This window comes from Hyalella azteca, unplaced genomic scaffold (genome assembly GCF_000764305.2).
Source record: "Hyalella azteca isolate HAZT.00-mixed unplaced genomic scaffold, Hazt_2.0.2 contig4152, whole genome shotgun sequence".
Taxonomy (NCBI): Eukaryota; Metazoa; Arthropoda; class Malacostraca; order Amphipoda; family Hyalellidae; genus Hyalella; species Hyalella azteca.
This window is the reverse complement of record NW_025934377.1, coordinates 121,576-140,890: the sequence shown is the minus strand read 5'-3', so window position 1 is coordinate 140,890 and position 19,315 is coordinate 121,576. Positions and strand designations below refer to the sequence as shown.

General features: G+C 39.8%; 2 protein-coding genes and 2 long non-coding RNA genes across 4 annotated transcripts; 3 read left to right on the top strand and 1 right to left on the bottom strand.

Annotated features, from left to right (window-relative positions):
- The first annotated feature begins 252 nt into the window (after nucleotides 1-252).
- LOC108673111 (cleavage stimulation factor subunit 1) lies at nucleotides 253-8,241 on the top strand. The gene is made up of 10 exons (XM_018160891.2): nucleotides 253-400; nucleotides 711-841; nucleotides 1,277-1,407; nucleotides 2,034-2,255; nucleotides 2,670-2,756; nucleotides 3,135-3,350; nucleotides 3,863-3,958; nucleotides 5,076-5,154; nucleotides 6,033-6,179; nucleotides 7,534-8,241. Exons 1-10 carry the CDS (start codon nucleotides 318-320, stop codon nucleotides 7,641-7,643), a joined length of 1,302 nt encoding a protein of 433 aa, XP_018016380.1. The 5' UTR covers nucleotides 253-317; the 3' UTR covers nucleotides 7,644-8,241.
- Nucleotides 8,242-11,290: 3,049 nt separating this feature from the next.
- On the bottom strand, nucleotides 11,291-12,833 carry LOC108673102. The gene is made up of 3 exons (XM_018160883.2): nucleotides 12,793-12,833; nucleotides 12,022-12,192; nucleotides 11,291-11,780 (listed from the first exon to the last, which is right to left on the bottom strand). Exons 2-3 carry the CDS (start codon nucleotides 12,176-12,178, stop codon nucleotides 11,521-11,523), a joined length of 417 nt encoding a protein of 138 aa, XP_018016372.1. The 5' UTR covers nucleotides 12,179-12,192; nucleotides 12,793-12,833; the 3' UTR covers nucleotides 11,291-11,520.
- A 1,207-nt stretch (nucleotides 12,834-14,040) lies between these two features.
- Nucleotides 14,041-16,227, top strand: LOC125177684. The gene is made up of 3 exons (XR_007156620.1): nucleotides 14,041-14,081; nucleotides 14,637-14,802; nucleotides 15,124-16,227. It is a non-coding gene; the product is annotated as an uncharacterized LOC125177684 (long non-coding RNA).
- A 245-nt stretch (nucleotides 16,228-16,472) lies between these two features.
- On the top strand, nucleotides 16,473-18,233 carry LOC108673104. Its single transcript, XR_001930957.2, has 2 exons — nucleotides 16,473-16,617; nucleotides 17,897-18,233. It is a non-coding gene; the product is annotated as an uncharacterized LOC108673104 (long non-coding RNA).
- Nucleotides 18,234-19,315: the final 1,082 nt, after the last annotated feature.

Here is a 19,315-nt window from a genome sequence, read left to right as displayed (position 1 = left end):
TTATAATTTGGTAAAATCATATTCATAATATTCATTAATTCACTTCATGTTTGCTGACTTCATTCCAATATCACAAGCTAAGAGACATTCTATGGAAATAATAACACAATAGCATGGAAATTAATTTTTTTGTGATTACTGACTTGGCTAGATGAATTGAATTTAAAACCAGCATATCTCATAGCTATACCATATTCTTCCCATAAATATTTGTTTGGCTTGGTATGTTCTGCGGCCAAAAGGGTACCTATTTATTTTATAATTAATTTTGAGCAGTGTGCTATTTTTCAAACTTTATACCGTAGTATTTTGGTAAAATGAAAGAAGAAGATAAACAGAAGAAAGAGGTAGTAAAAAACAAAGTCAAGCATCGTGACTTCCTCTATAAGCTCATTCTCAGGTGAGATTGTATGTACATTTTCATTAATCACTGCATTTGCACACTGATGTATCAACTGTGATATAATCTTGATTACAATAAACTCATTGATACAGTACCGGTATATCTTTGAAATACTTTACTATGAACATTGACTTAAATTTTATATTGTGTGAATTTTTCCTACAACTGAAGACCGCAGATGCAGAGCCATGCAATATGGTAGTATGCTCTCAATTGGAAATATTTTGAATGGTGCACTAATGACCTCAAATGTATTGTTTGTGTTGATTTGAATTACTCTAGTTCTACCTATTATTATGGTTTGCAGTCAGCTGGTGTATGATGACTTCAAGGAACTGGCCGATAGTCTCATGAAGACCTTGGAGATGGAGGGCCCCCCACCGGCGCCCTCAGAGCGCCTCTTCCATCTTACTCAGCTGGCTCTCACCCATGAGCATGGTATTTGCTTGTGATCTTGATCTTACTCATCTTTTCTTTTTCTGCATTCACTCAGCTCACTTACCTCACACAATTGAAATTTATTTCCAAAATGCTGTATAATTTCATTAGTTGTGCTTCAACTTGTAAAACTGATTACAATTTATCTGAACTGTATATTAGGATGGTGGCAGTAAAGGGTTGAAGTGGGAAACCTACCAAAACATACAACACATAGCTTTTTTAATTAGTACCTATAGTACGGTACTTTGCCTTGATGAAATTTTCAAATATTTTTACTACTATTATACTTGATGATTGCTAGGCTAACATTATGATAAGAACAAAAACACACAACATGTACAACAGCTTTTGCATCACTATGCCTTGATGAAATTTTTAAATATTTTTACCATTCTAAATTTTTTTATGTTTAACACTCTTTTTGATTGCCAGAAATGGATCGAACATTGAATGTGGTTGAGCACACCCTGGGACCTGGTCTTGACCTGGAGTATGAGACAGAACCTCAGTCGTCTGCACCCGAGCCTGCCATGTACGAGACTGCCTATGTCACCTCACATAAGGTGACATTGAAACACCATTTGCTTGTTTTTCTTTCATGCATATTTTAGGGTGCTTCTGGTGGCATTATTGGTATGTACATATCATTTATGTAGGTATACACAAATTGCTCATCATTGACACACATGGTATGTACCTACCTACTGTATTTGATGTTTATTACTGAAGTTATTTAGTTTTTTCAATTGTTTTTCATTTTAAATGTTTTGTCAGTATAAGTTTTGATTTGTCTTTTGGTCCTAAACACCCAAGTTGATGAATCAGAAGTTCAGACCATTTTGTTAGATTGTTAGTCATTGAGCTTGAAATGTGATATCTACATGTGAAAAAAATTGTTTTCATTAAATTTTGTTTTCTTATTTCTTTAAAATTTTGCCTAAATATTATTGTTGTTTGGCTTCCAATTGAATCCTGTCAAACTGGCATTCATTTCCTATGTGAAAATTAAAAAAAAAAATTTTCATCATTGACATACTGCATACGGTACCTAATGTACCTACTTCACATTTCACTTTATTGCTGCTGTACAAATGTTGAGTACTGAGCATTCTGAATTATTAGTTATTCACTAGATATTGAGATTTTGGTATATGCCAGATATTTTGTAAAGCAATTTAACCGCCCACAGGACAAGTGCCACTCCGGTGCATTCAGCCCCGATGGCAACCTCGTGGCCACTGGGTCGGTGGACGCATCCATCAAAATCCTTGACGTGGACAGGATGCTGGCCAAAAGTGACCCTGATGCAGTGGACATGCATCCTGATGCTGTCATGGGGCATCCTGTCATCAGGACCCTCTATGATCACCTGGATGAGATCACCTGTCTTGAATTTCATCCTAAAGAACAGGTAATTTGTTGAAAATTTTATTGGCATTGTAGGGTACCTAGATTTTTAAATAGGTACTGCTAGAATTTTTAATTTTTTTAAAGATTTTTTTAAAAGAATTTCCTTTGAAAATTGTATTGTATTGTATTCCTTCGTTGTAAAATATATTGATACTGATTTTTAAAGACTGTCATTTTTGCTTATTTTTAAAATTATTTGCTGAAATATTCCTGTAAAATGCTATTGCCTGTCAGTGGAGTATATATACTCATACTCCAGCAGTGAGTTTGAGGTTAAAATGTGGGAAATTGATGGTTCCTTGATCGTACTCATTCACAAAAGTTGTTTCACATACTTTTGGAAGTTGTAGGTATATACAGTTTGATTGAAGTTTTTGGCTACATTATTGATCAACGATTGCTTTGTTCTCCCTAGATTCTGATCTCTGGCAGCAAGGATACCAACATCAAGCTCTTCGACTTCTCCAAGACCTCAGCCAAGAAAGCCTTCAAGACTTACACAGTCTGTATTTACTCATAAGACGTAGATAATCCGTATCCTCGCCAAATACCTACTCAGTCTGTACTTGACAATGCTAGTATATATTTGGGTTGAGTATATTAAATGACCATTATTACTAAAGAAGTTTAGTAACCAAACTTCTTTATTGAAAATGCTATGCACCAGCACTATGCTTGCAGTGCTATGCTGTGATTGTGGAGTTTATTCTAGTTCATTGGTTGCAATACTCTGTAGGACGCTGAGCCTATCACAAGTTCTCAAACCCGCCATTATATACCTATATATGGGTCGAGGGGTGAATGGCCATCAATATTCATAATCTTCTATTGATAGAACTATGCACCAGCACTATGATTATTTGATTGCAATATTCGGCAGGACGCTGAGCCCATCACAAGTCTGAGTATCCACCCAACGGGGGACTACATTGTTGCCGGCAGCTCCAACGCAGCGGTGCGCGTCATTGACCTGGCGACGTGTTGCTGCTTCGTCAGCCCTCGTCTCCACGAGCACCACACGCACCCCGTCACCTGCGTCAAGTACTCCAGCGACGCCAGGCTCTTTGTCTCCAGCTGTGCTGGAGGGGATATTAAGGTGGTGAAATGAGCCGTCTGCAGCTGGCAAGAGTGTGGTGTTTAGGTGGTGAAATGAACCGTCTGCAGCTGGCAAAAGTGTGGTGTGTAGGTGGTGATATGAACCGTCTGCAGCTGGCAAAAGTGTGGTGTGTAGTGGTGATATGAACCGTCGGCAGCTGGCAAGAGTGTGGTGTGTAGGTGGTGATATGAACCGTCTGCAGCTGGCAAGAGTGTGGTGTTTGCAGATGTGCCCGGGGGTTGGTGTTCAGTGTTGTTATTACCATACCACTCCTTCCATATCATTCGGCACTGGGTTCTAAGGTAAACAAAGCACTGTAGACCAATCTCAACTTGAACAAATGCCCAATATTTGATCGTATCGTGTTAGCCATTAATTCTTTACTTAATATGTTTACTATTTTATCACCCATTATTTACAATTATATTTCCTATGGCAATATAATTAATATATAGTAATATTATTATAACCTATGTTGTTACTATTATATAACCCACTACCCCATTACTGAGGTGTGGGACGGTGTGTCAGGTCGCTGCGTGCAGACCTTCTCTCGATGTCACGATGGCGCTGTCGTCACCTCTGTCACCTTCTCCCGTAACGGCAAGGTGGCTAACTTAATCAATTATTGGGTGGAATTTAATTAATTATAAATTATGCTGCGGAAAATCTGAGACGTATCTATGTTACCTACCCATTATTGTCACACCATTAGAAATTATACTGGGGGAAATCTGAGACGTATCCGCTTATTATTGTGATATCATTAGAAATTATGCTGTGCTAGTTGCTCCCATTATTTTGAAGTCCATCAGAAATCATGCAAATTCCACCATTATTTAAAAATCCATTACAAATTAGTCTGGGCTAATTGCAAACGGGATTGTGAAGTCCATTAAAAATTGAGCTGGTGTGACAGGGCTAAAAGCTCCTATTATTGTGGAGTTAACTGTAAATTATTTTGAAGGCACGCATTCCTTTTGCTTCAATCGTCAATTACGGCGACAATTGTTACTCTGTGTTGAATTTATTTATTGTAATAAATGTATGATATGATGTTACAATTTATGCGTAGAAACGAAATTTGTTATTAATATTTTAATTGAAATCAAATGCCCTTTAAGATTGCTTATACAAATTTTATAAACTGATCACAATATTAAAGAAATAGTAAAACTATATACTTTCTTTACAGAAGAATGTAGGTAAATTTCATGAACGTCTAGGTTTGTATCACAAATGAAGTGAAATTTCAATTGCATTGAATTTTAATTGAATTTAATTGTTATGTGAATTTTTAATTGAAGCACTACGTACACGTATATCAAGATGATTTACAATGAGAGTAATTGACTAATCACTAATTTATGAGCGGCTATCAGTCTTTATGTTAACACAGGATTGTAGAATGCATACAAGCTTTCCTGATAAATTTCTTTCGATATCTGTACAATACTGTCGTGCATAATGTAAGTACGACAAATGTCTATGCCATTGTCATAAATCATTATTCAGTTTAACATACGGCATTAGACAGTTTTGGCTAAAAAGAATGCCAGTTTTATTCAGAGCTTCTTTAGAGTTAGATTTCTCTAGCTTTCTAGGTACAATAACATGGTCAACAAGTCTTGAAATGGCGTTCTTTTTAACCAAACCTGTGTAAATGAAGGGCTCTGTATAATGTATAATAATGTATAAAATTATTATTATTATTATTTATTGCAGTACCTGCTTTCTGGAGCTATGGACTCCGTAGTGCGGCTATGGGAGCTCTCAACGGGACGCTGCCTCATTGCTTACACTGGTCAGTGAGGTGTTGTCTGGAATTTAATTAATTATTCTAAATTTAGTTTAAATTAGACCCTCCTGCTGTCTTCGGGTCAAAATAACCCACATTTGCGACCCTATACCTGGAGAGCATAGGCCGTGTACGGGAAATAAATACAACCAACTAGAACCTGGGAGTAATATAGGTACCTATGAATAAGTGCACATATCATATTAGTTAAAAAAATTTGAATTTTGTTTTCTTTTATATTTGGCTGATATTTTGGAACTGATTAAACTATCATATTAGTTAAAAAAATTTAGAATATTATTTTCTTTTATATAGGTACTACATGGATGATACTTTGGAACTGATTAAGCCAACAGGCCGGATCAATCTTGAATATACCGGTATAACCACTATTCAAAGAACTGGATGTGTGAGTGGTGGTGTTGGTTGTAGTTCTGTGTTGGGAACAGTGCAATCGTCATCCGATGTACGAAGTTTTCCCGCATAAATCTAATTTGTACCTCGAAATCGAAAACACAGGGATTTCAGTAGTAATTTCCTTTGTGATTTATCCTCCTACATGGAATATCAAATCAAATGCTTGTTTGTTTAAAATTAGTACCTTTGCAGATGACTGTACTTGACATGAACAATTGACGTTCTAACCACAGGTGCGGGATAGCACCTTACTGCTACCATTGACAACTTCACCATTACCCAATGTACCATTATACACAGGCGCGTGTACTCTGGCGTCACAGAACCACAGCACGGCTGCCATCTTCAACCACTGCACCATTAACCACTACCATTAACCACTACCATTAACCACAGGTGCTGGCACAAACCACAGCACGTCTGCCATCTTCAACCACTGCACCATTAACCACTACCATTAACCACAGGTGCGGGCACCCTGGCGTCACAGAACCACAGCACGTCTGCCATCTTCAACCACACCGAAGACTTCGTGATGTTCCCTGACGAGGCGACGACGTCGCTCTGCTCCTGGGAGAGCAGGAACGGCCAGCGCAAGAACCTTCTCTCGCTAGGCACGTTACTCTCAAACTTTGGATCAAAATGTTCAAAAAATATAACCCAGTACTCACTGCAGTGTGTGACAGAGAGCGCATTTTCTCGTCGACGTAAACTTGAGGTCACGGACGGACGGACAGACAGACAGACGGACATGGCGAGCACAATAGTGCATTTTTTACATAAATGAAAAAATGCGCTAAAAACGAAGATAAATTTGAATGTAACTTCCGAAATGTTCAAAAAACGAAGATAAATTTGAATGTAACTTTCAAAATGTTTATAAAATGAAGATAAATTTGAATTTAACTTTCATAACTTTAATCAAACTAGTTGAAGGAAAAACTTGCACTTCAGTTAAAGTTTTAATTTTTGGCCCAATTTGCACCTTCCTCGCGCTTAGCTCGTCGTTCAAAAGTTAGACAGATGAGTAATCAAAAAGTTTCACGCGAGTTAAAGCTCAAGTTTGAGCCAAGCTCTGAGTCAAGACCTGAGTTTTGTCCCAGCTTTCACTTTGAATAAATTTTAAATTATAGCAAGTTAGGCATTTTCTTCTCTATATCTTGTGTATATATCTTCTCTATATCTTCATGTAGCAAGTTAGGCATTTTCTTCTCTATATCTTGTGTATTTATCTTCTTTACATCTTCATGTTGCAAGTTAGGCATTTCCTTCTCAATATTTTACCGTTGAATATCCATGAAGTAGGATATTTGGCTTAAAGCTTCTTACTCAACTTCAAGTCAACCAGTTGATCTTTAAATTTAATTCGAACAATAATTTCTCTTGGGCTATAAATTCAATTTGGAATCTTGCTTGAAGTTAAGCTTCCGATAAAACTTCAAACCGACTTGACTGCAAACATACTAATATTTTCAATGTTATTGAAACTACTAGTCAACCGTCAGGATACGGATAATTTGTTACGTTCAGAAGCACTTCTTCCCCTCCTGCCTCTCCCGTCTCTTCCTGTAGACCTGACCTTAGTCAGAAACATTCAGCAAGACCTCCACCCTACAGATCCTACGTGCTATATCGTATGACATTCAGACCCTATGCATTCAGTAACACCTCCCTACAGATCCTACGGGTTACATTGTGTTACATTAAGACCCTATAAATTCATACATTCAGTAACACCTCCTCCCTACAGATCCTACGTGTTAGTATATTCAGACCCTATACATTCAGTAACACCTCCCTACCGATCCTACGAGTTATGTTCGGACCCTATACATTCAGTAGCACCTCCTCCCTACAGACCCTACGTGTTATATTCATTCAGTAGCACCTCCTCCCTACCGATCCTGCGAGTTATGTTCGGACCCTATACATTCAGTAGGATACTAATTAATACCTCTCTACCTGCAGGTCACAACGGCCCCGTACGCTTCATGGTACACTCGCCTTGCTCCCCCGCCTTCATCACGTGCTCTGATGACTACAGGGCGCGCTTCTGGTACCGCCGCAACGTCCACTGAACCTGCATCTTGATCGTCCATCATGATGGCTGGCAGCATCGTCCTTCACACTCACCACCTACATCATCTTATAGCCTGATAGTGATAGTCTATCATGATGGCTGGTATCATCGTCCTTCACACTCACCCCCTACATCATCTGACAGCCAGCCCCATATTCCTGAATCATTACAGCCAGCATCATATTACTGCATTGCGACAGCAAGCATCATAGTCCTGCATCATGACAGCCAGCATCATAGTTCACCATGAGAGCAAGAATTGCTGCCCTCCATCATTTGTCCATTATGACGACCACCATTATCGTCCATCGTCATCATCATCAACATCATCCGTAGCCTGAAAGAAGCACGTCGTTTCATGGCAGGATCTCGTAAGATTTTTCAGCCTGTCGCATTTGTGTGACGCCAAATGTTACTCTGGATCTATCACTGATCAATTTTTTTTCAAACGAGGTTTCATTATTTTGTTGGCTCCAGCTTTAGAAAGTTGATGTGGTGGAAGACATCTTAATTTTTTGTATCTTACCTCGTCTGTCGTTTCTAGGAGGTAATTTTTATATGAAGTCTTAGGTTTGTTAATAAATTGCTTTAGTCCACTCTGGTTTTATTTTCATCTAATTGCCTGCTATGTGATCTTGACCAGAGAATACACTTCTAACCAAAGGATTGAGATTCGTTACCAACGTAAAGCCCATGCTGCAATCGCCGCTGTCGAAGTTAGGTTTGATTTTAGAATGAAAACTATACGTGATCGTTTCCCACTTCAAATAAGTTTCCAGCGGGAAAGGCTAAATTTGAATGGCTTGTTGCAGTGAAACCTACTCAACCCCACGTTGTGGTGACAATTACCTAGGTATTCAAACTAGCAGCTCTTCAGAAACTGACCAAACTTGGGGATTCAAGTCCAGGCTTTCAGTTCAAGATTCTTTAAGCCCGCGTTGAGATGCGGCTTTAGGCATACTTTCCATTCTCTTCTAAATTGCCAAACATATTCATTTGGATAATTTTCAGTTTCTCCAATTCGGCAGGACAATCAATCACTCCGTTACCATTATTTTGCCAGTGCCCAGCTCATTTTTATTCCCGGGCAGGCACCGCCTAAGCTTCTTGACAGCATCAAACACTACGGAAAAATTTCTTCTCTGCAACCTATCAGGTCACATTCTGCGCGGGAGCGAGCTTCGTTTATATTCAACAGGGACGTTATTATTCTTTGAGCATGCAATTCAATTTGTGACGTGGCCTCGAAAACGCCCGCTATCAATTGCACGAGAAGTCGCTAGTCTGCCCTTGCATATAAAGTTTTATAAAGTTTTAGAACTGTAATGGAAATGCTTTAGTTCAGTGGTTCCCAAAGTGGGCGATATTGCCCCCTAGGGGCGGTGGAAATATTTTGGAGGGCGGTAAGAAAGAAGAGGGCGCTAGGGGGGCGATAGCCGAAGTCGATGTCAGAAGTTCGAACGTTTGTTTGACGATTTGTAAACAACACGTGCAGCACATGACTCCCAGCAATGGTTTTGTCACCCAGATCTGTTTTCTTAACCTCTCCTGGGTTTACGTCTCTGACAAATTAACGGCCGGACTCGCGGCTGGTCTCACGGCCAATTTCTAAATTCAATGATCAAGGGATATCTCTCAAACTAATCAACTTAGAAGCCTCAACTCGATGAAATTTAGTACACGTATTCATTAGGACCTAACGATAATGTTTAGCTCGTGAAAATTGTTTGAATTTTGCCATCGTTTGTCTTTGCCATAGTTATAAGGCAATACGGGCCGAAATTCACAGTGATCAAGAAAAATTTCTTCTAAACTACTGAACAGATTCGAACGAAATTTTGAATTTGTAGTCCTAACCATGGTTGAATTAATTCAACCATGGTCCTAACTACCAAACGGTAATGTTTAGCTTGTGAAAAATTTTTCGATTGGACCTTCGTTAGCGAGGTTTTTCTTTTTTTTTCATTTAACCTTCATTCGTGATTTAAACATCAATATTTAAATTCGCAGTAATCAAGAAATTTTTTCCAAACTGCTGATCAGATTTGAACTAAACTTAGTATTTAAATACCTAACCTCAGCAAGGGTGATGTTTAGCTCGTTACAATTTTTTCGTTTTTCCTTCGTTTGCGAGTTATACGGCTATACGTTTACGGCTCTTGGTTAAACCGGCCGGTAGAAAAGTCTGTCGTTCCTCCTATATCTGTATAACTCGCGAACGAAAGCAAAATAAAGAAATTGTCACGAGCTAAACATCACCGTTGGAAAGTTAGGTAATTATATAAAGTTTCGTTTAAATTTGTTCTGTAGTTTAGAAGATATTTCTTGATCGCTGCGAATTTAATAAAAGGAAAAGAATCGGCGACAGGCCACATCAGCCTACACTTCAGCGCCGAGATCACTATGTTATGTTATGTTAATCTAAGTGACAAATTACCCGGCGATACGGGCCGAATATAAGGAAGTGTGAAATCAAGAATGACGGTAAAATGAAGAAAAAATCGCAAACGAAGGTAAAATCGAAAAAAATTTTTGAGCTAAAAAATCACCGTTTGGTAGTTAGGAATGTATATTCAAAATTTCGTTCAAATTTGTTCAATAGTTTGGAAGAAATTCTTTAATCACTGCGAATTTTGGAATGTTTCGCAATATACGCGTAACTCACGAATGAAGGTGAAATTAAAAAAAAAAATTACGAGCTAAACATCAACGTTATGTTTTGATGAATACATGTTCCAAGTTTCATAGAGCTGCGTTCATTAGTTTGGAAGACATTACTTGAGAATTGAATTTGGAGATTGATCGTGAGACCGGCCACGAGTTCGGCCGTAAATTCGCCAGAGATGTCCTAGGTTTCTACTGCTGAAACAGTTAAAACTGCTGAAAAATATTGTTTCACTAAATGGGGTTCTATTTGTGAAATACACATGTGTTTACCCTTTCTCTTTTAAAATTGCAGCGTACTAAATTTCAAGAAAGAGGCGTACGTCTGTGGGGGCGCTAGAAATTCATTAGGGAGCCAAAAGGGGCGCCAGCCTGAAAAAGTTTGAGAACCATTGCTTCAGTAAGTTTAGTCGAACGTTCCGGCCCTTTTCAACTCTAGGCAGACGGTCTACGTACGAGGTTCTGATACGTCCTCATCACGTCAAGAAATGGGCACAGCCACGATCATTCAAGGTTTTAAATCAGCCTCCGAGATATACGCCTTCAGTACGAGCCAAATGTATTCCATTCGCAACGAGGGAACACGTTCAGGTACGAACTATCATTTCAGCATCGATGCTTCAATGGTAGAATTCTCGCTCGCCACGCGGGAGGCCCGTGTTCAATTCCAAATATATGTAAAAACTCAAAATGCCTAGGAATATATCGAAACCAGTGGATGTCTAGTAGCTGTTTCAAACTATAGTCGGTTTGGTAAAGATTCGGTCAAGTGACCCGTTTATAGATCTCCTGTGGACAAATCACGGAAAGTATAAGAATCGCGACATTCCACATCAGGCTGACGCTTCAGTGCCGACATTACGTTATGTAACGTCAACGCATGAATCAAACTACGTCACTCTTCCAGGAACTCCGTTCTTATAGTAAATTCCTATCGACAAAAATCTGGGAAATTTTTTCCATCTTACCTAGTTATACGATATACATCTCTTCATTGGCGAAGTGTAAATAGCCATTTAGGCTATTTTGGTGCCCTAGTATCACGTTTCGACAAATCAAAAAGCGATTAAGAACGATTTTTTTAGCACGGTCAAGTTTATTGAAAATAACTATAGTCATTCAATAAAAAATTTCCCATCGGACAAGGGAGTCAAAACTAAAAACAGTTGACGGCGACCGCGAGCCCCACTGCTGCTGTAGGTGACTCAAGTTCAGCCACCGAAAGACGCGGCGGCCATCCTGACTGCCCATGCGGGACCGCGACTATCATCAGTATCTTCGCTGTCCGAGTCGTCACGGCGGCGGTTACTCCGCGGACTGTTCGAGGCCTCTGCAGGAACATCTCTGCGAAACCCTGCAGTCTGCACCAGGCCGCGGCCGTAGTAGACCATGGCAATGGTCTGCATCATGATGATCGTCGTCGATACCATAAGGAGCGAATAAAGCCTTCGACGGAGCGATTCTGGAATGCCTGAAAGGGAGACAAAAATTGTTTACAACCATGGCTAATCTGTCCGCGGTTTCTGATACACCGCGGCCTTAAGCAATTTAGCTTAGTTTAAATTTCCCGATCAACAGTAAGAATTGGTTAGCCTTCAATGTAGTTACACATGGTGAAGGAAACTTGTAAGCTCAACCGCTCAAACATTCTAATCAAAAGCTTCGCAGCCCAAAAATCATTCTGTCAAATATTCCTCCAATAGATAACCCACCAGGCTCGTTGTTCAGAACGTGGAGGAGCCAAACAGCGACCAAGTGCGGGAAGAAGTAGATCATTACCGCAGTCATGGTCTCCCAGAAGACCTTGAAAGGTTCCTCACGCCGTGTCGGCGGGGCTGCGGGGGCTGCGGAGGCTGCGTTGTCCGCCATTTGTCGATTAAAACCTGAACATAAACAACGACATCCGAAGGGTATCCGGTGATTTTACACGAAAGAGTCAGAAATAGTTAAGTCGAAATCACTTTCCAAGTTGCCGCGCTTGTGATTCTGCCAACGGTTCAAAAGCCCAGGGTTCGGCCGTTGATTCGATATATAATAGTAAATTATTAACAATAGCAGTTTCAGTGTCAAGTAGGCAGTAGGCCTGTCGCCGATTCTCAATATCGCAGAATATTTACAGCTTATTGCGGTCTCGAACTCGCTCCTCACTGCTACAATAAAGTTGTACTTATCCGCCCGGCCTCCTCGCCGATTCTGACTAGACTAGAGATTGACGCACAGAGCTGGGATCGAACCCACGCCTCTCTGCGCCAATCTTGGTACTACAACCGCGCGTCTGGGCCAATCTTAGTACAAGTGCTTCAACTACGTTGGCTACAGCATATGGTACCTTTACAGCGTATCAAGAATCAATAAGGATAAATAGTCGTTATAAACACAGCTTACACTCTAACATAACATCCAACCACTGCGACCAAATCATTTCAGACTTGGCCACATTTCAAGAACATAAAGCTTCTCAAGTTACGTTGCTCTTTACTCACCAATACCAGGAGGTACCTTCAGCTTGTCTCTTACTGACTGGTATACTACAACGATTGTTTGAAAACTTCAAAGAAGGCTTGTATACAAGATTTGTCTCCATAGTCACACTACTGGAACTTAGGTCGGGCGAGCTGTTGGAGCGTTTTTTCGTGGAGGAAACACCTTGGATATGTGGAATCAATCGGAAATTATGTTATTATTTTTTATGTACATTTCTTGATATTTACGAAAATTTTGAAATTTCGATCAGTGATTTTGCCATTTAACGTTGAGGTGCCATCAATAATAGTATCTTGCAATTCCTGCAGAACCTGCTCATAGAAAAGCAAGTTAAAACTCTCTGGACCCACCTGCAAGTAAAAGGTTGGGTCTCTTGACCCACCTGCAAGTAAAAGGTTGGGTCTCTTGACCCACCTGCAAGTAAAAGGTGGGTCTCTTGGCCCACCTGATAATGCAATTCGACGAGTCATCGACATGCATTTGAGCAAGTCGATGACTCGTCATTTGCGGTTATCTTGACACACCAATTTTCCTGAGAGATGGTTGGCAGCCATGCTTTAAGTTCGAAGCTGATCGTAGAAGCGACATTGAACAGATGTTCAGATTTCTGTTATATAAAATCTAGGTAAATGGACCTGAAGGTGATTGGCTGACGAAGTCAAAACATGGTAATTATTTTAGAAAGTTAGCCACTTGACGAACAGTTCTGAAAATCGCGTCGCCAATGACCTCTCCAACACAAACGAACAGCATTAGGTTCAGGAACAGCATTACTGCATTAAGTTCAGGAACAGCATTAGGTTCAGGAACAGCATTACTGCATTAAGTTCAGGAACAGCATTAGGTTCAGGAACAGTATTACTGCATTAAGTTCAGGAACAGCATTAGGTTCAGGAATAGCATTAGGTTCAGGAACAGCATTAGGTTCAGGAACAGCATTAGGTTCAGGAACAGCATTACTGCATTAGGTTCATGAACAGCATTTGTTCAGGAACAGCATTGGGTTCAGAAACAGCGTTAAGTTCAGGAAAAGCCTTTTGAACAGTTTCACGACAACCGTATGACGCGCTTTATTTAATAACAATCTTGTATATTTTTTTCTATTTAAGCAATGACCTAAATCGATATTTTATTCACCGAGATGCCAGTGGAAAATGTTTCTTATTTTCTTGATATTTACACTTCAAGTACAAGCTTAGCTCGGCATGCGCTGTGCTCAACGGTCACGGTGCGACTTGTAACCTTCGTGGAAGTTGTGGATTTTAGCCTTGTTCTATATACTCTTACGGTAAGTCAATGTCTTCAGTGTGAATGTCAAGTTTTCGGTGTTATTCTTCCGTCTCTTTAATTTCACTGTAAAAATAATAAACGGAATGAGACGCCGGATTGATACTGGACAGCAGAAGTGTAGTGTATACATGGACCGGTAATTAATGTTTACTTGCTTGGATAGTTAGTTCCGCCTAATCTAGCAGGTTATCCGGGGATAAAGGTAGGCGATCTCTAATACCAGATCTAATGGCGTATAATAGTTTAACAGGTGTAATTTACTTCATTCATCGCCGTCACTGAGGTTATGGGGTCTTTTGCTGTTTGATTCGACAGTTAATCATGTAGAGCGAATAGGTACGAAGCAGATACTCCTGGCGTCCAGTCTCTATACGTTGTTGAAAACCTAAAGCCGTACCACCTTATTAGCCGAAAACCCTTATTTGCCGAAAAAATGGACATCATTCGTTTTCGAAAGATTTAACAGACGTTTTTGCTATTTACAGCATCCTCGTTGGTCTTAATGATATCGGCTTTGATTACTTTGAGGTGTAACCTGTTCTTATTGTTACAGACTGCAGCAATAAATAACTTTATCCGGCTATTTGCTTATAACGCCGCTGCCCGCGACCAGCAGCGTATAGGCAGTACGTCGACACCCTGATGTGTTCGACGCTCTACGCCACATCCTTCATCGTCACTGGGGTGCTTGTGGCGGTCAACAATTAATGCTGATACAAGTTAGTTTGGGTTGAAATCAATTGCTGCAATATTACCAATATATTGGCGGGACAGGAAGCTAGTAAAGATTCCAGCCTCGTTTAACTGTGCTTCGTGAAAATTATCGTGAAAAATTTCTGCAAGATTGAATAAGATTCACTAATGATAAATATTTGTTATGACGCTGAAGAAGTAACATCTCCGAATATCGGAAAATCCAGAGTCCATCTGGAACGAATGCAGATACTCTTGTTGTAATAAGATTTTTAAGAAGACTGTTGTTCATAAATTGACGTTCAATATCATTCCATTAATCTTGTTTTAAATTTTTGTGTTGACAGATATGTCCTTAAGCAGCCTTATGTTATTGAACGACGCCGTCATGCTGTTCGGAGGCATTTAGATCATGGAGATGGTTTATCTCTGCCTCAAGTTCTACCGCAAGAGGAACGTTGTCCGCGATGTGGCGACAATTGAGGCGACAATTGAGTTGGCCGAGGACCCCACTAGCCAGTGAGGCCCAGGAGTCATGCCGAGGCCCTCCCTATATGGTGGGTGGGCACTCCGCGGTACCCCACGACCTACAGTCAGTGCTCTCAATTCGACCCCACGAAGCACATCTCGAGAAAATGTGGTAATTCAGAGATGAAGGAAAATCTTCAACTTTGTATTGTTGAACTACGTAACCGTGCTTGGAATTCAGTTCAGTTTTCCGGTAATTTCTTGCTCATTATATATTTGCACTGACCACGCTGCCGTCGGGAATGGCATTTGAGGCGTCATCTACAGTTATGAACGGAGTCGTTTTCAGGTAATTGAGGCATCGCGAAGATGAAAACATAGACTTGAAATTATTCAGAGAATCAAAGAGAAGCATCTTCAGAGATTTTTTATCGGTACAGTTTTTGCAGTTACCATATAACGATACGGTAAATGATTTGTCTTCCATTCAGTCCCGTACTTTCCACTAAATGATAAAAGCAAATGAGCAACAATTTTCAGACTGGCTACAATTTAGTTGACTATCCCTTCAATACGGTTGCCTTGAATAAAGTCGTGGTGTACAGGAATCTTCTCTGGTCCAGAAGACTCACGATCATCATTCATGCAAACGACTGCAGACACTAGAATGACAATGCGACAATAATTATAGTATAACGTGCTACACTATATATTCAAATGAGGAGGTAACCATATATCCTCGCCACTGCGTAATTGGGATTAAAAGCATATTATTCAATTTCATAATTATTGGTTAAGAATTGAGGGGAATAAGCGTGCCGAAGTGGCCGAATTCATCCGTTATACCTGTCTAATTGAATCTGGAGGTAAAAATAGGAAACAAATTTTCGACAACACGTAATGAGTATTGAATGTGTGTATTCAATTTAATTATTGTTCACGAGTTGAAAAATAGGGATAAACGATAAATGTTCACGAATTGATCATGTTGAATCGTGCATAGCGCCGGTCATCGAAGTAGCTCATCTCTCATCAACTCACAGACGTTACATCAATGAAATTGCTTAGTTAATCGCCATATAACATTAAGTTGTAATATCATTAATAGGTTCTTTTGCCGTAGTCCGGAAAAGGTGAAGTACTGCATGCGACTTAATTTCAACTGCGCGAATAATATGTGTCATCTAACTTCATGTGTTTTTTCTGAATCGTAAAAGAAAATGTACACTTCGCTGTAAATAATATAATGCCCAAATTTCCAAGACTCTGACTAAAGAGACAAATTAGCAGAAAAGGTTTTTGCATCATCTCCCAGCAATCTTCTCGCCAGTCGACGTCGTTTACTTATAAGAGATAGGTTATGGTAACATTAGGTTAGTATCCAGTTCATATATCCTGGAATATATGAACTTTATAGCTAAGAATTCTGTCTAGTGATGTATTAGTTCCTGGAATGTCATGATTAACCCTGTACCGCCTGACACGAGTAACCAGAGTAAAATAATCTCAAGCCTTCTTATGACTCAAAAAGGATACGTTCTAGTGAGCTCAAAATGAATTTCACTGATGGTTGCCGCCACGTATGATAACTTTAAAATGTTCTCTGTTGCGTACAAACGTCCTCTGGTTGCTACACTAAATAGTTATCATATGATTTCAGTTGAAAGTTAAGTTTCCAGAGAGTGACGTACGGTGCTAGAGGGTTATGTACGGATTTAGTTGAGTAATGTTTGAGGCATAGGATATCTGGTCAATATGTACGAAGTTAAATTAATATTCCTATAACGTGCCATGAGTATCGGAAATCTTCATTGCCGGTTTAACCACATAAATTCTAGCAAAAATTATTGACCACTAGTGAGCAATGACCGGTAACTAAGGCCAGTTGAACTATTTGTTGCCCTTAATGCAGATTGAATTCGGCAGAATGCAATTTTAGATAAACACACGTTACAATTTCAATCAATCTTTGTGCCAGGTTTTAACTGAAACATGACGCAGAACTTGACGGAAATAGCACTGCGGTGCCCAACTGAGCGGGTTCCATGGGACTGGCCGACGGGGTTTATACTAAACATTTTCCCATACTTAGCCGCCTGTTTTATCGTCATCGCTGTGGAGATGGAGCAGGGTAGTAAATGTTGTTGCTTGGGAAACCTTTAAGAACATAAATACTAGAATTATCTTGCAGCTATTTCCTCACCTTCAACCTGGAAACGACTATTTACTAATATTTGATATACGAAGGAAATCAAATCCGGTAATGTTGACAAAAGGTCAAATTGTTTGCAGTGCATTGATGAACTGTGAGCGCTTGGTTGGTGTAGTACATCTATCACTAGTACTAGTAGGAGATTACTAGTCGAATGAAGGAGGGAAGGATTACCATGTGAAGAGTAGAGTAGATTTATTGGCTTTGAGCTAGACGTGAAAGAGTCGTCAGCTAGAATGCCATTTCTGGAGATAATTCTAATGACTTGACCTCATTAACATCCACATGAAAATTAGAGGGTTTTATGCAGGTTGTAAGACAGAAATTCCTTTTCCTCGTCTGTACTGAACTAGACAACAGAATTCTGTATAATCTTACTCCCAAATGAGAGGTACAATAGATACTGAGCAAGCGTGTAATTTTTAAGTTTTTTCCTACAGACCTCATCGAGTTGGAGCGTGATAAGCTGGAACTGTTCGTCAAGATAGTTACTATGTTCGGGATGTTGCTGCTCCTGGCCGTGATGATCTTCAGAAGCTAGAGGACCGCTGTTCGGATCAAGTAGGCTTCACGCCAGTCCCGACAAAAATTATAGAGCTAACGGCCGCGGTTCAGCATGGACTCCATTCGACGACCCAACTTCATTATAGGAACATAAATTTCGCCGCTGCGGCGCCAATTTGTTCTTAACTGATATTGATAACATTTTATCCTAACTATTATGTAACTTTTTAAGCGAATAATATTTTAATCAAATGCTGACAGTGAAGTGATTCACTGATGTCTTTCAATTGCTCCGTCGAAAAGTTGAAGTTCGAGCTAACTAAAGTTTAGAATGAGAGACATTCGCATATAGGTAGACGGAGGGTTATTGTTGCCGAAGCTCCCTTGTAAAATTTCTAAGTTTCCACAATGACACGGAGCGATAGGGCATTTGGTTCGCCAGAAAATAGTCTGATTCCGTGAAGGAAGGAAAGCTTAAGCTTCTTTTTATTGAACTACGCACCAGTACTTGGAAGTGGTTTGTATGACTTCTAGTAGATTTTTACACTCAAGGACTACCTGCACCATCTCGTCGCCGTCGCATAGTTGATAAATGACCTGTATAGGGTGTCATGTGTAGTTGTGTAAATTTGTTTTTCGCCATTTTCAAGTAATGGTGGCGTTGCGAATCCGGAATAATTGGCACAGGAGATTCATTATGATCTCGAGAACATAGCAATCGAAATATTTCTTCCTCTGGACTTGTTTTGATACGATAAACTTTTCCTCCATTCAGTCCAGTATATTCTTATGAAAGACGGCCGTGCATACATGGAAGCGGTCAACATACAAAAGAAACTGACTGGGAACAATAGGTTTTGAATCAAATTCCAAATGCTAATTTGATTACGACTTCGGCGCAATCCATGGCCCGTATGCTAAATAGGGCACTAGCACTACGAAGTAGCACTATGCACTACGAAGTGTCCTGTTGGTATGCTAAATACGTCGCAGACACTAAGCACTTCGAAGTAGCTCTACAATGTTTAGTGTCGCTTAGTGTCGCACTACTGATTCGTATGCAGAAAAAACTTTGAAGTGCTACTTCGCTGTTAGAGTACTTTATAGTGCCGCACTACGCTATGAGTCTATTGAAGAATGGTAGTTAAGTGCTCAAATAATTAATTATTCCCGAAGTAATTCTCACTCTTTGCAGAAGATTGATGTAAAATGTCTAATTGTGATGGAAATGGTACTAGTGAAAATTGTGATGATGAGCTGAAATTCGCAATGCGTCTGAGCACCTTTCCCCATCATATATTCAAAGTCCACTTTTCCCAAAGACATCGAACAAAAGAGAGAAGCATGGAAAGTTC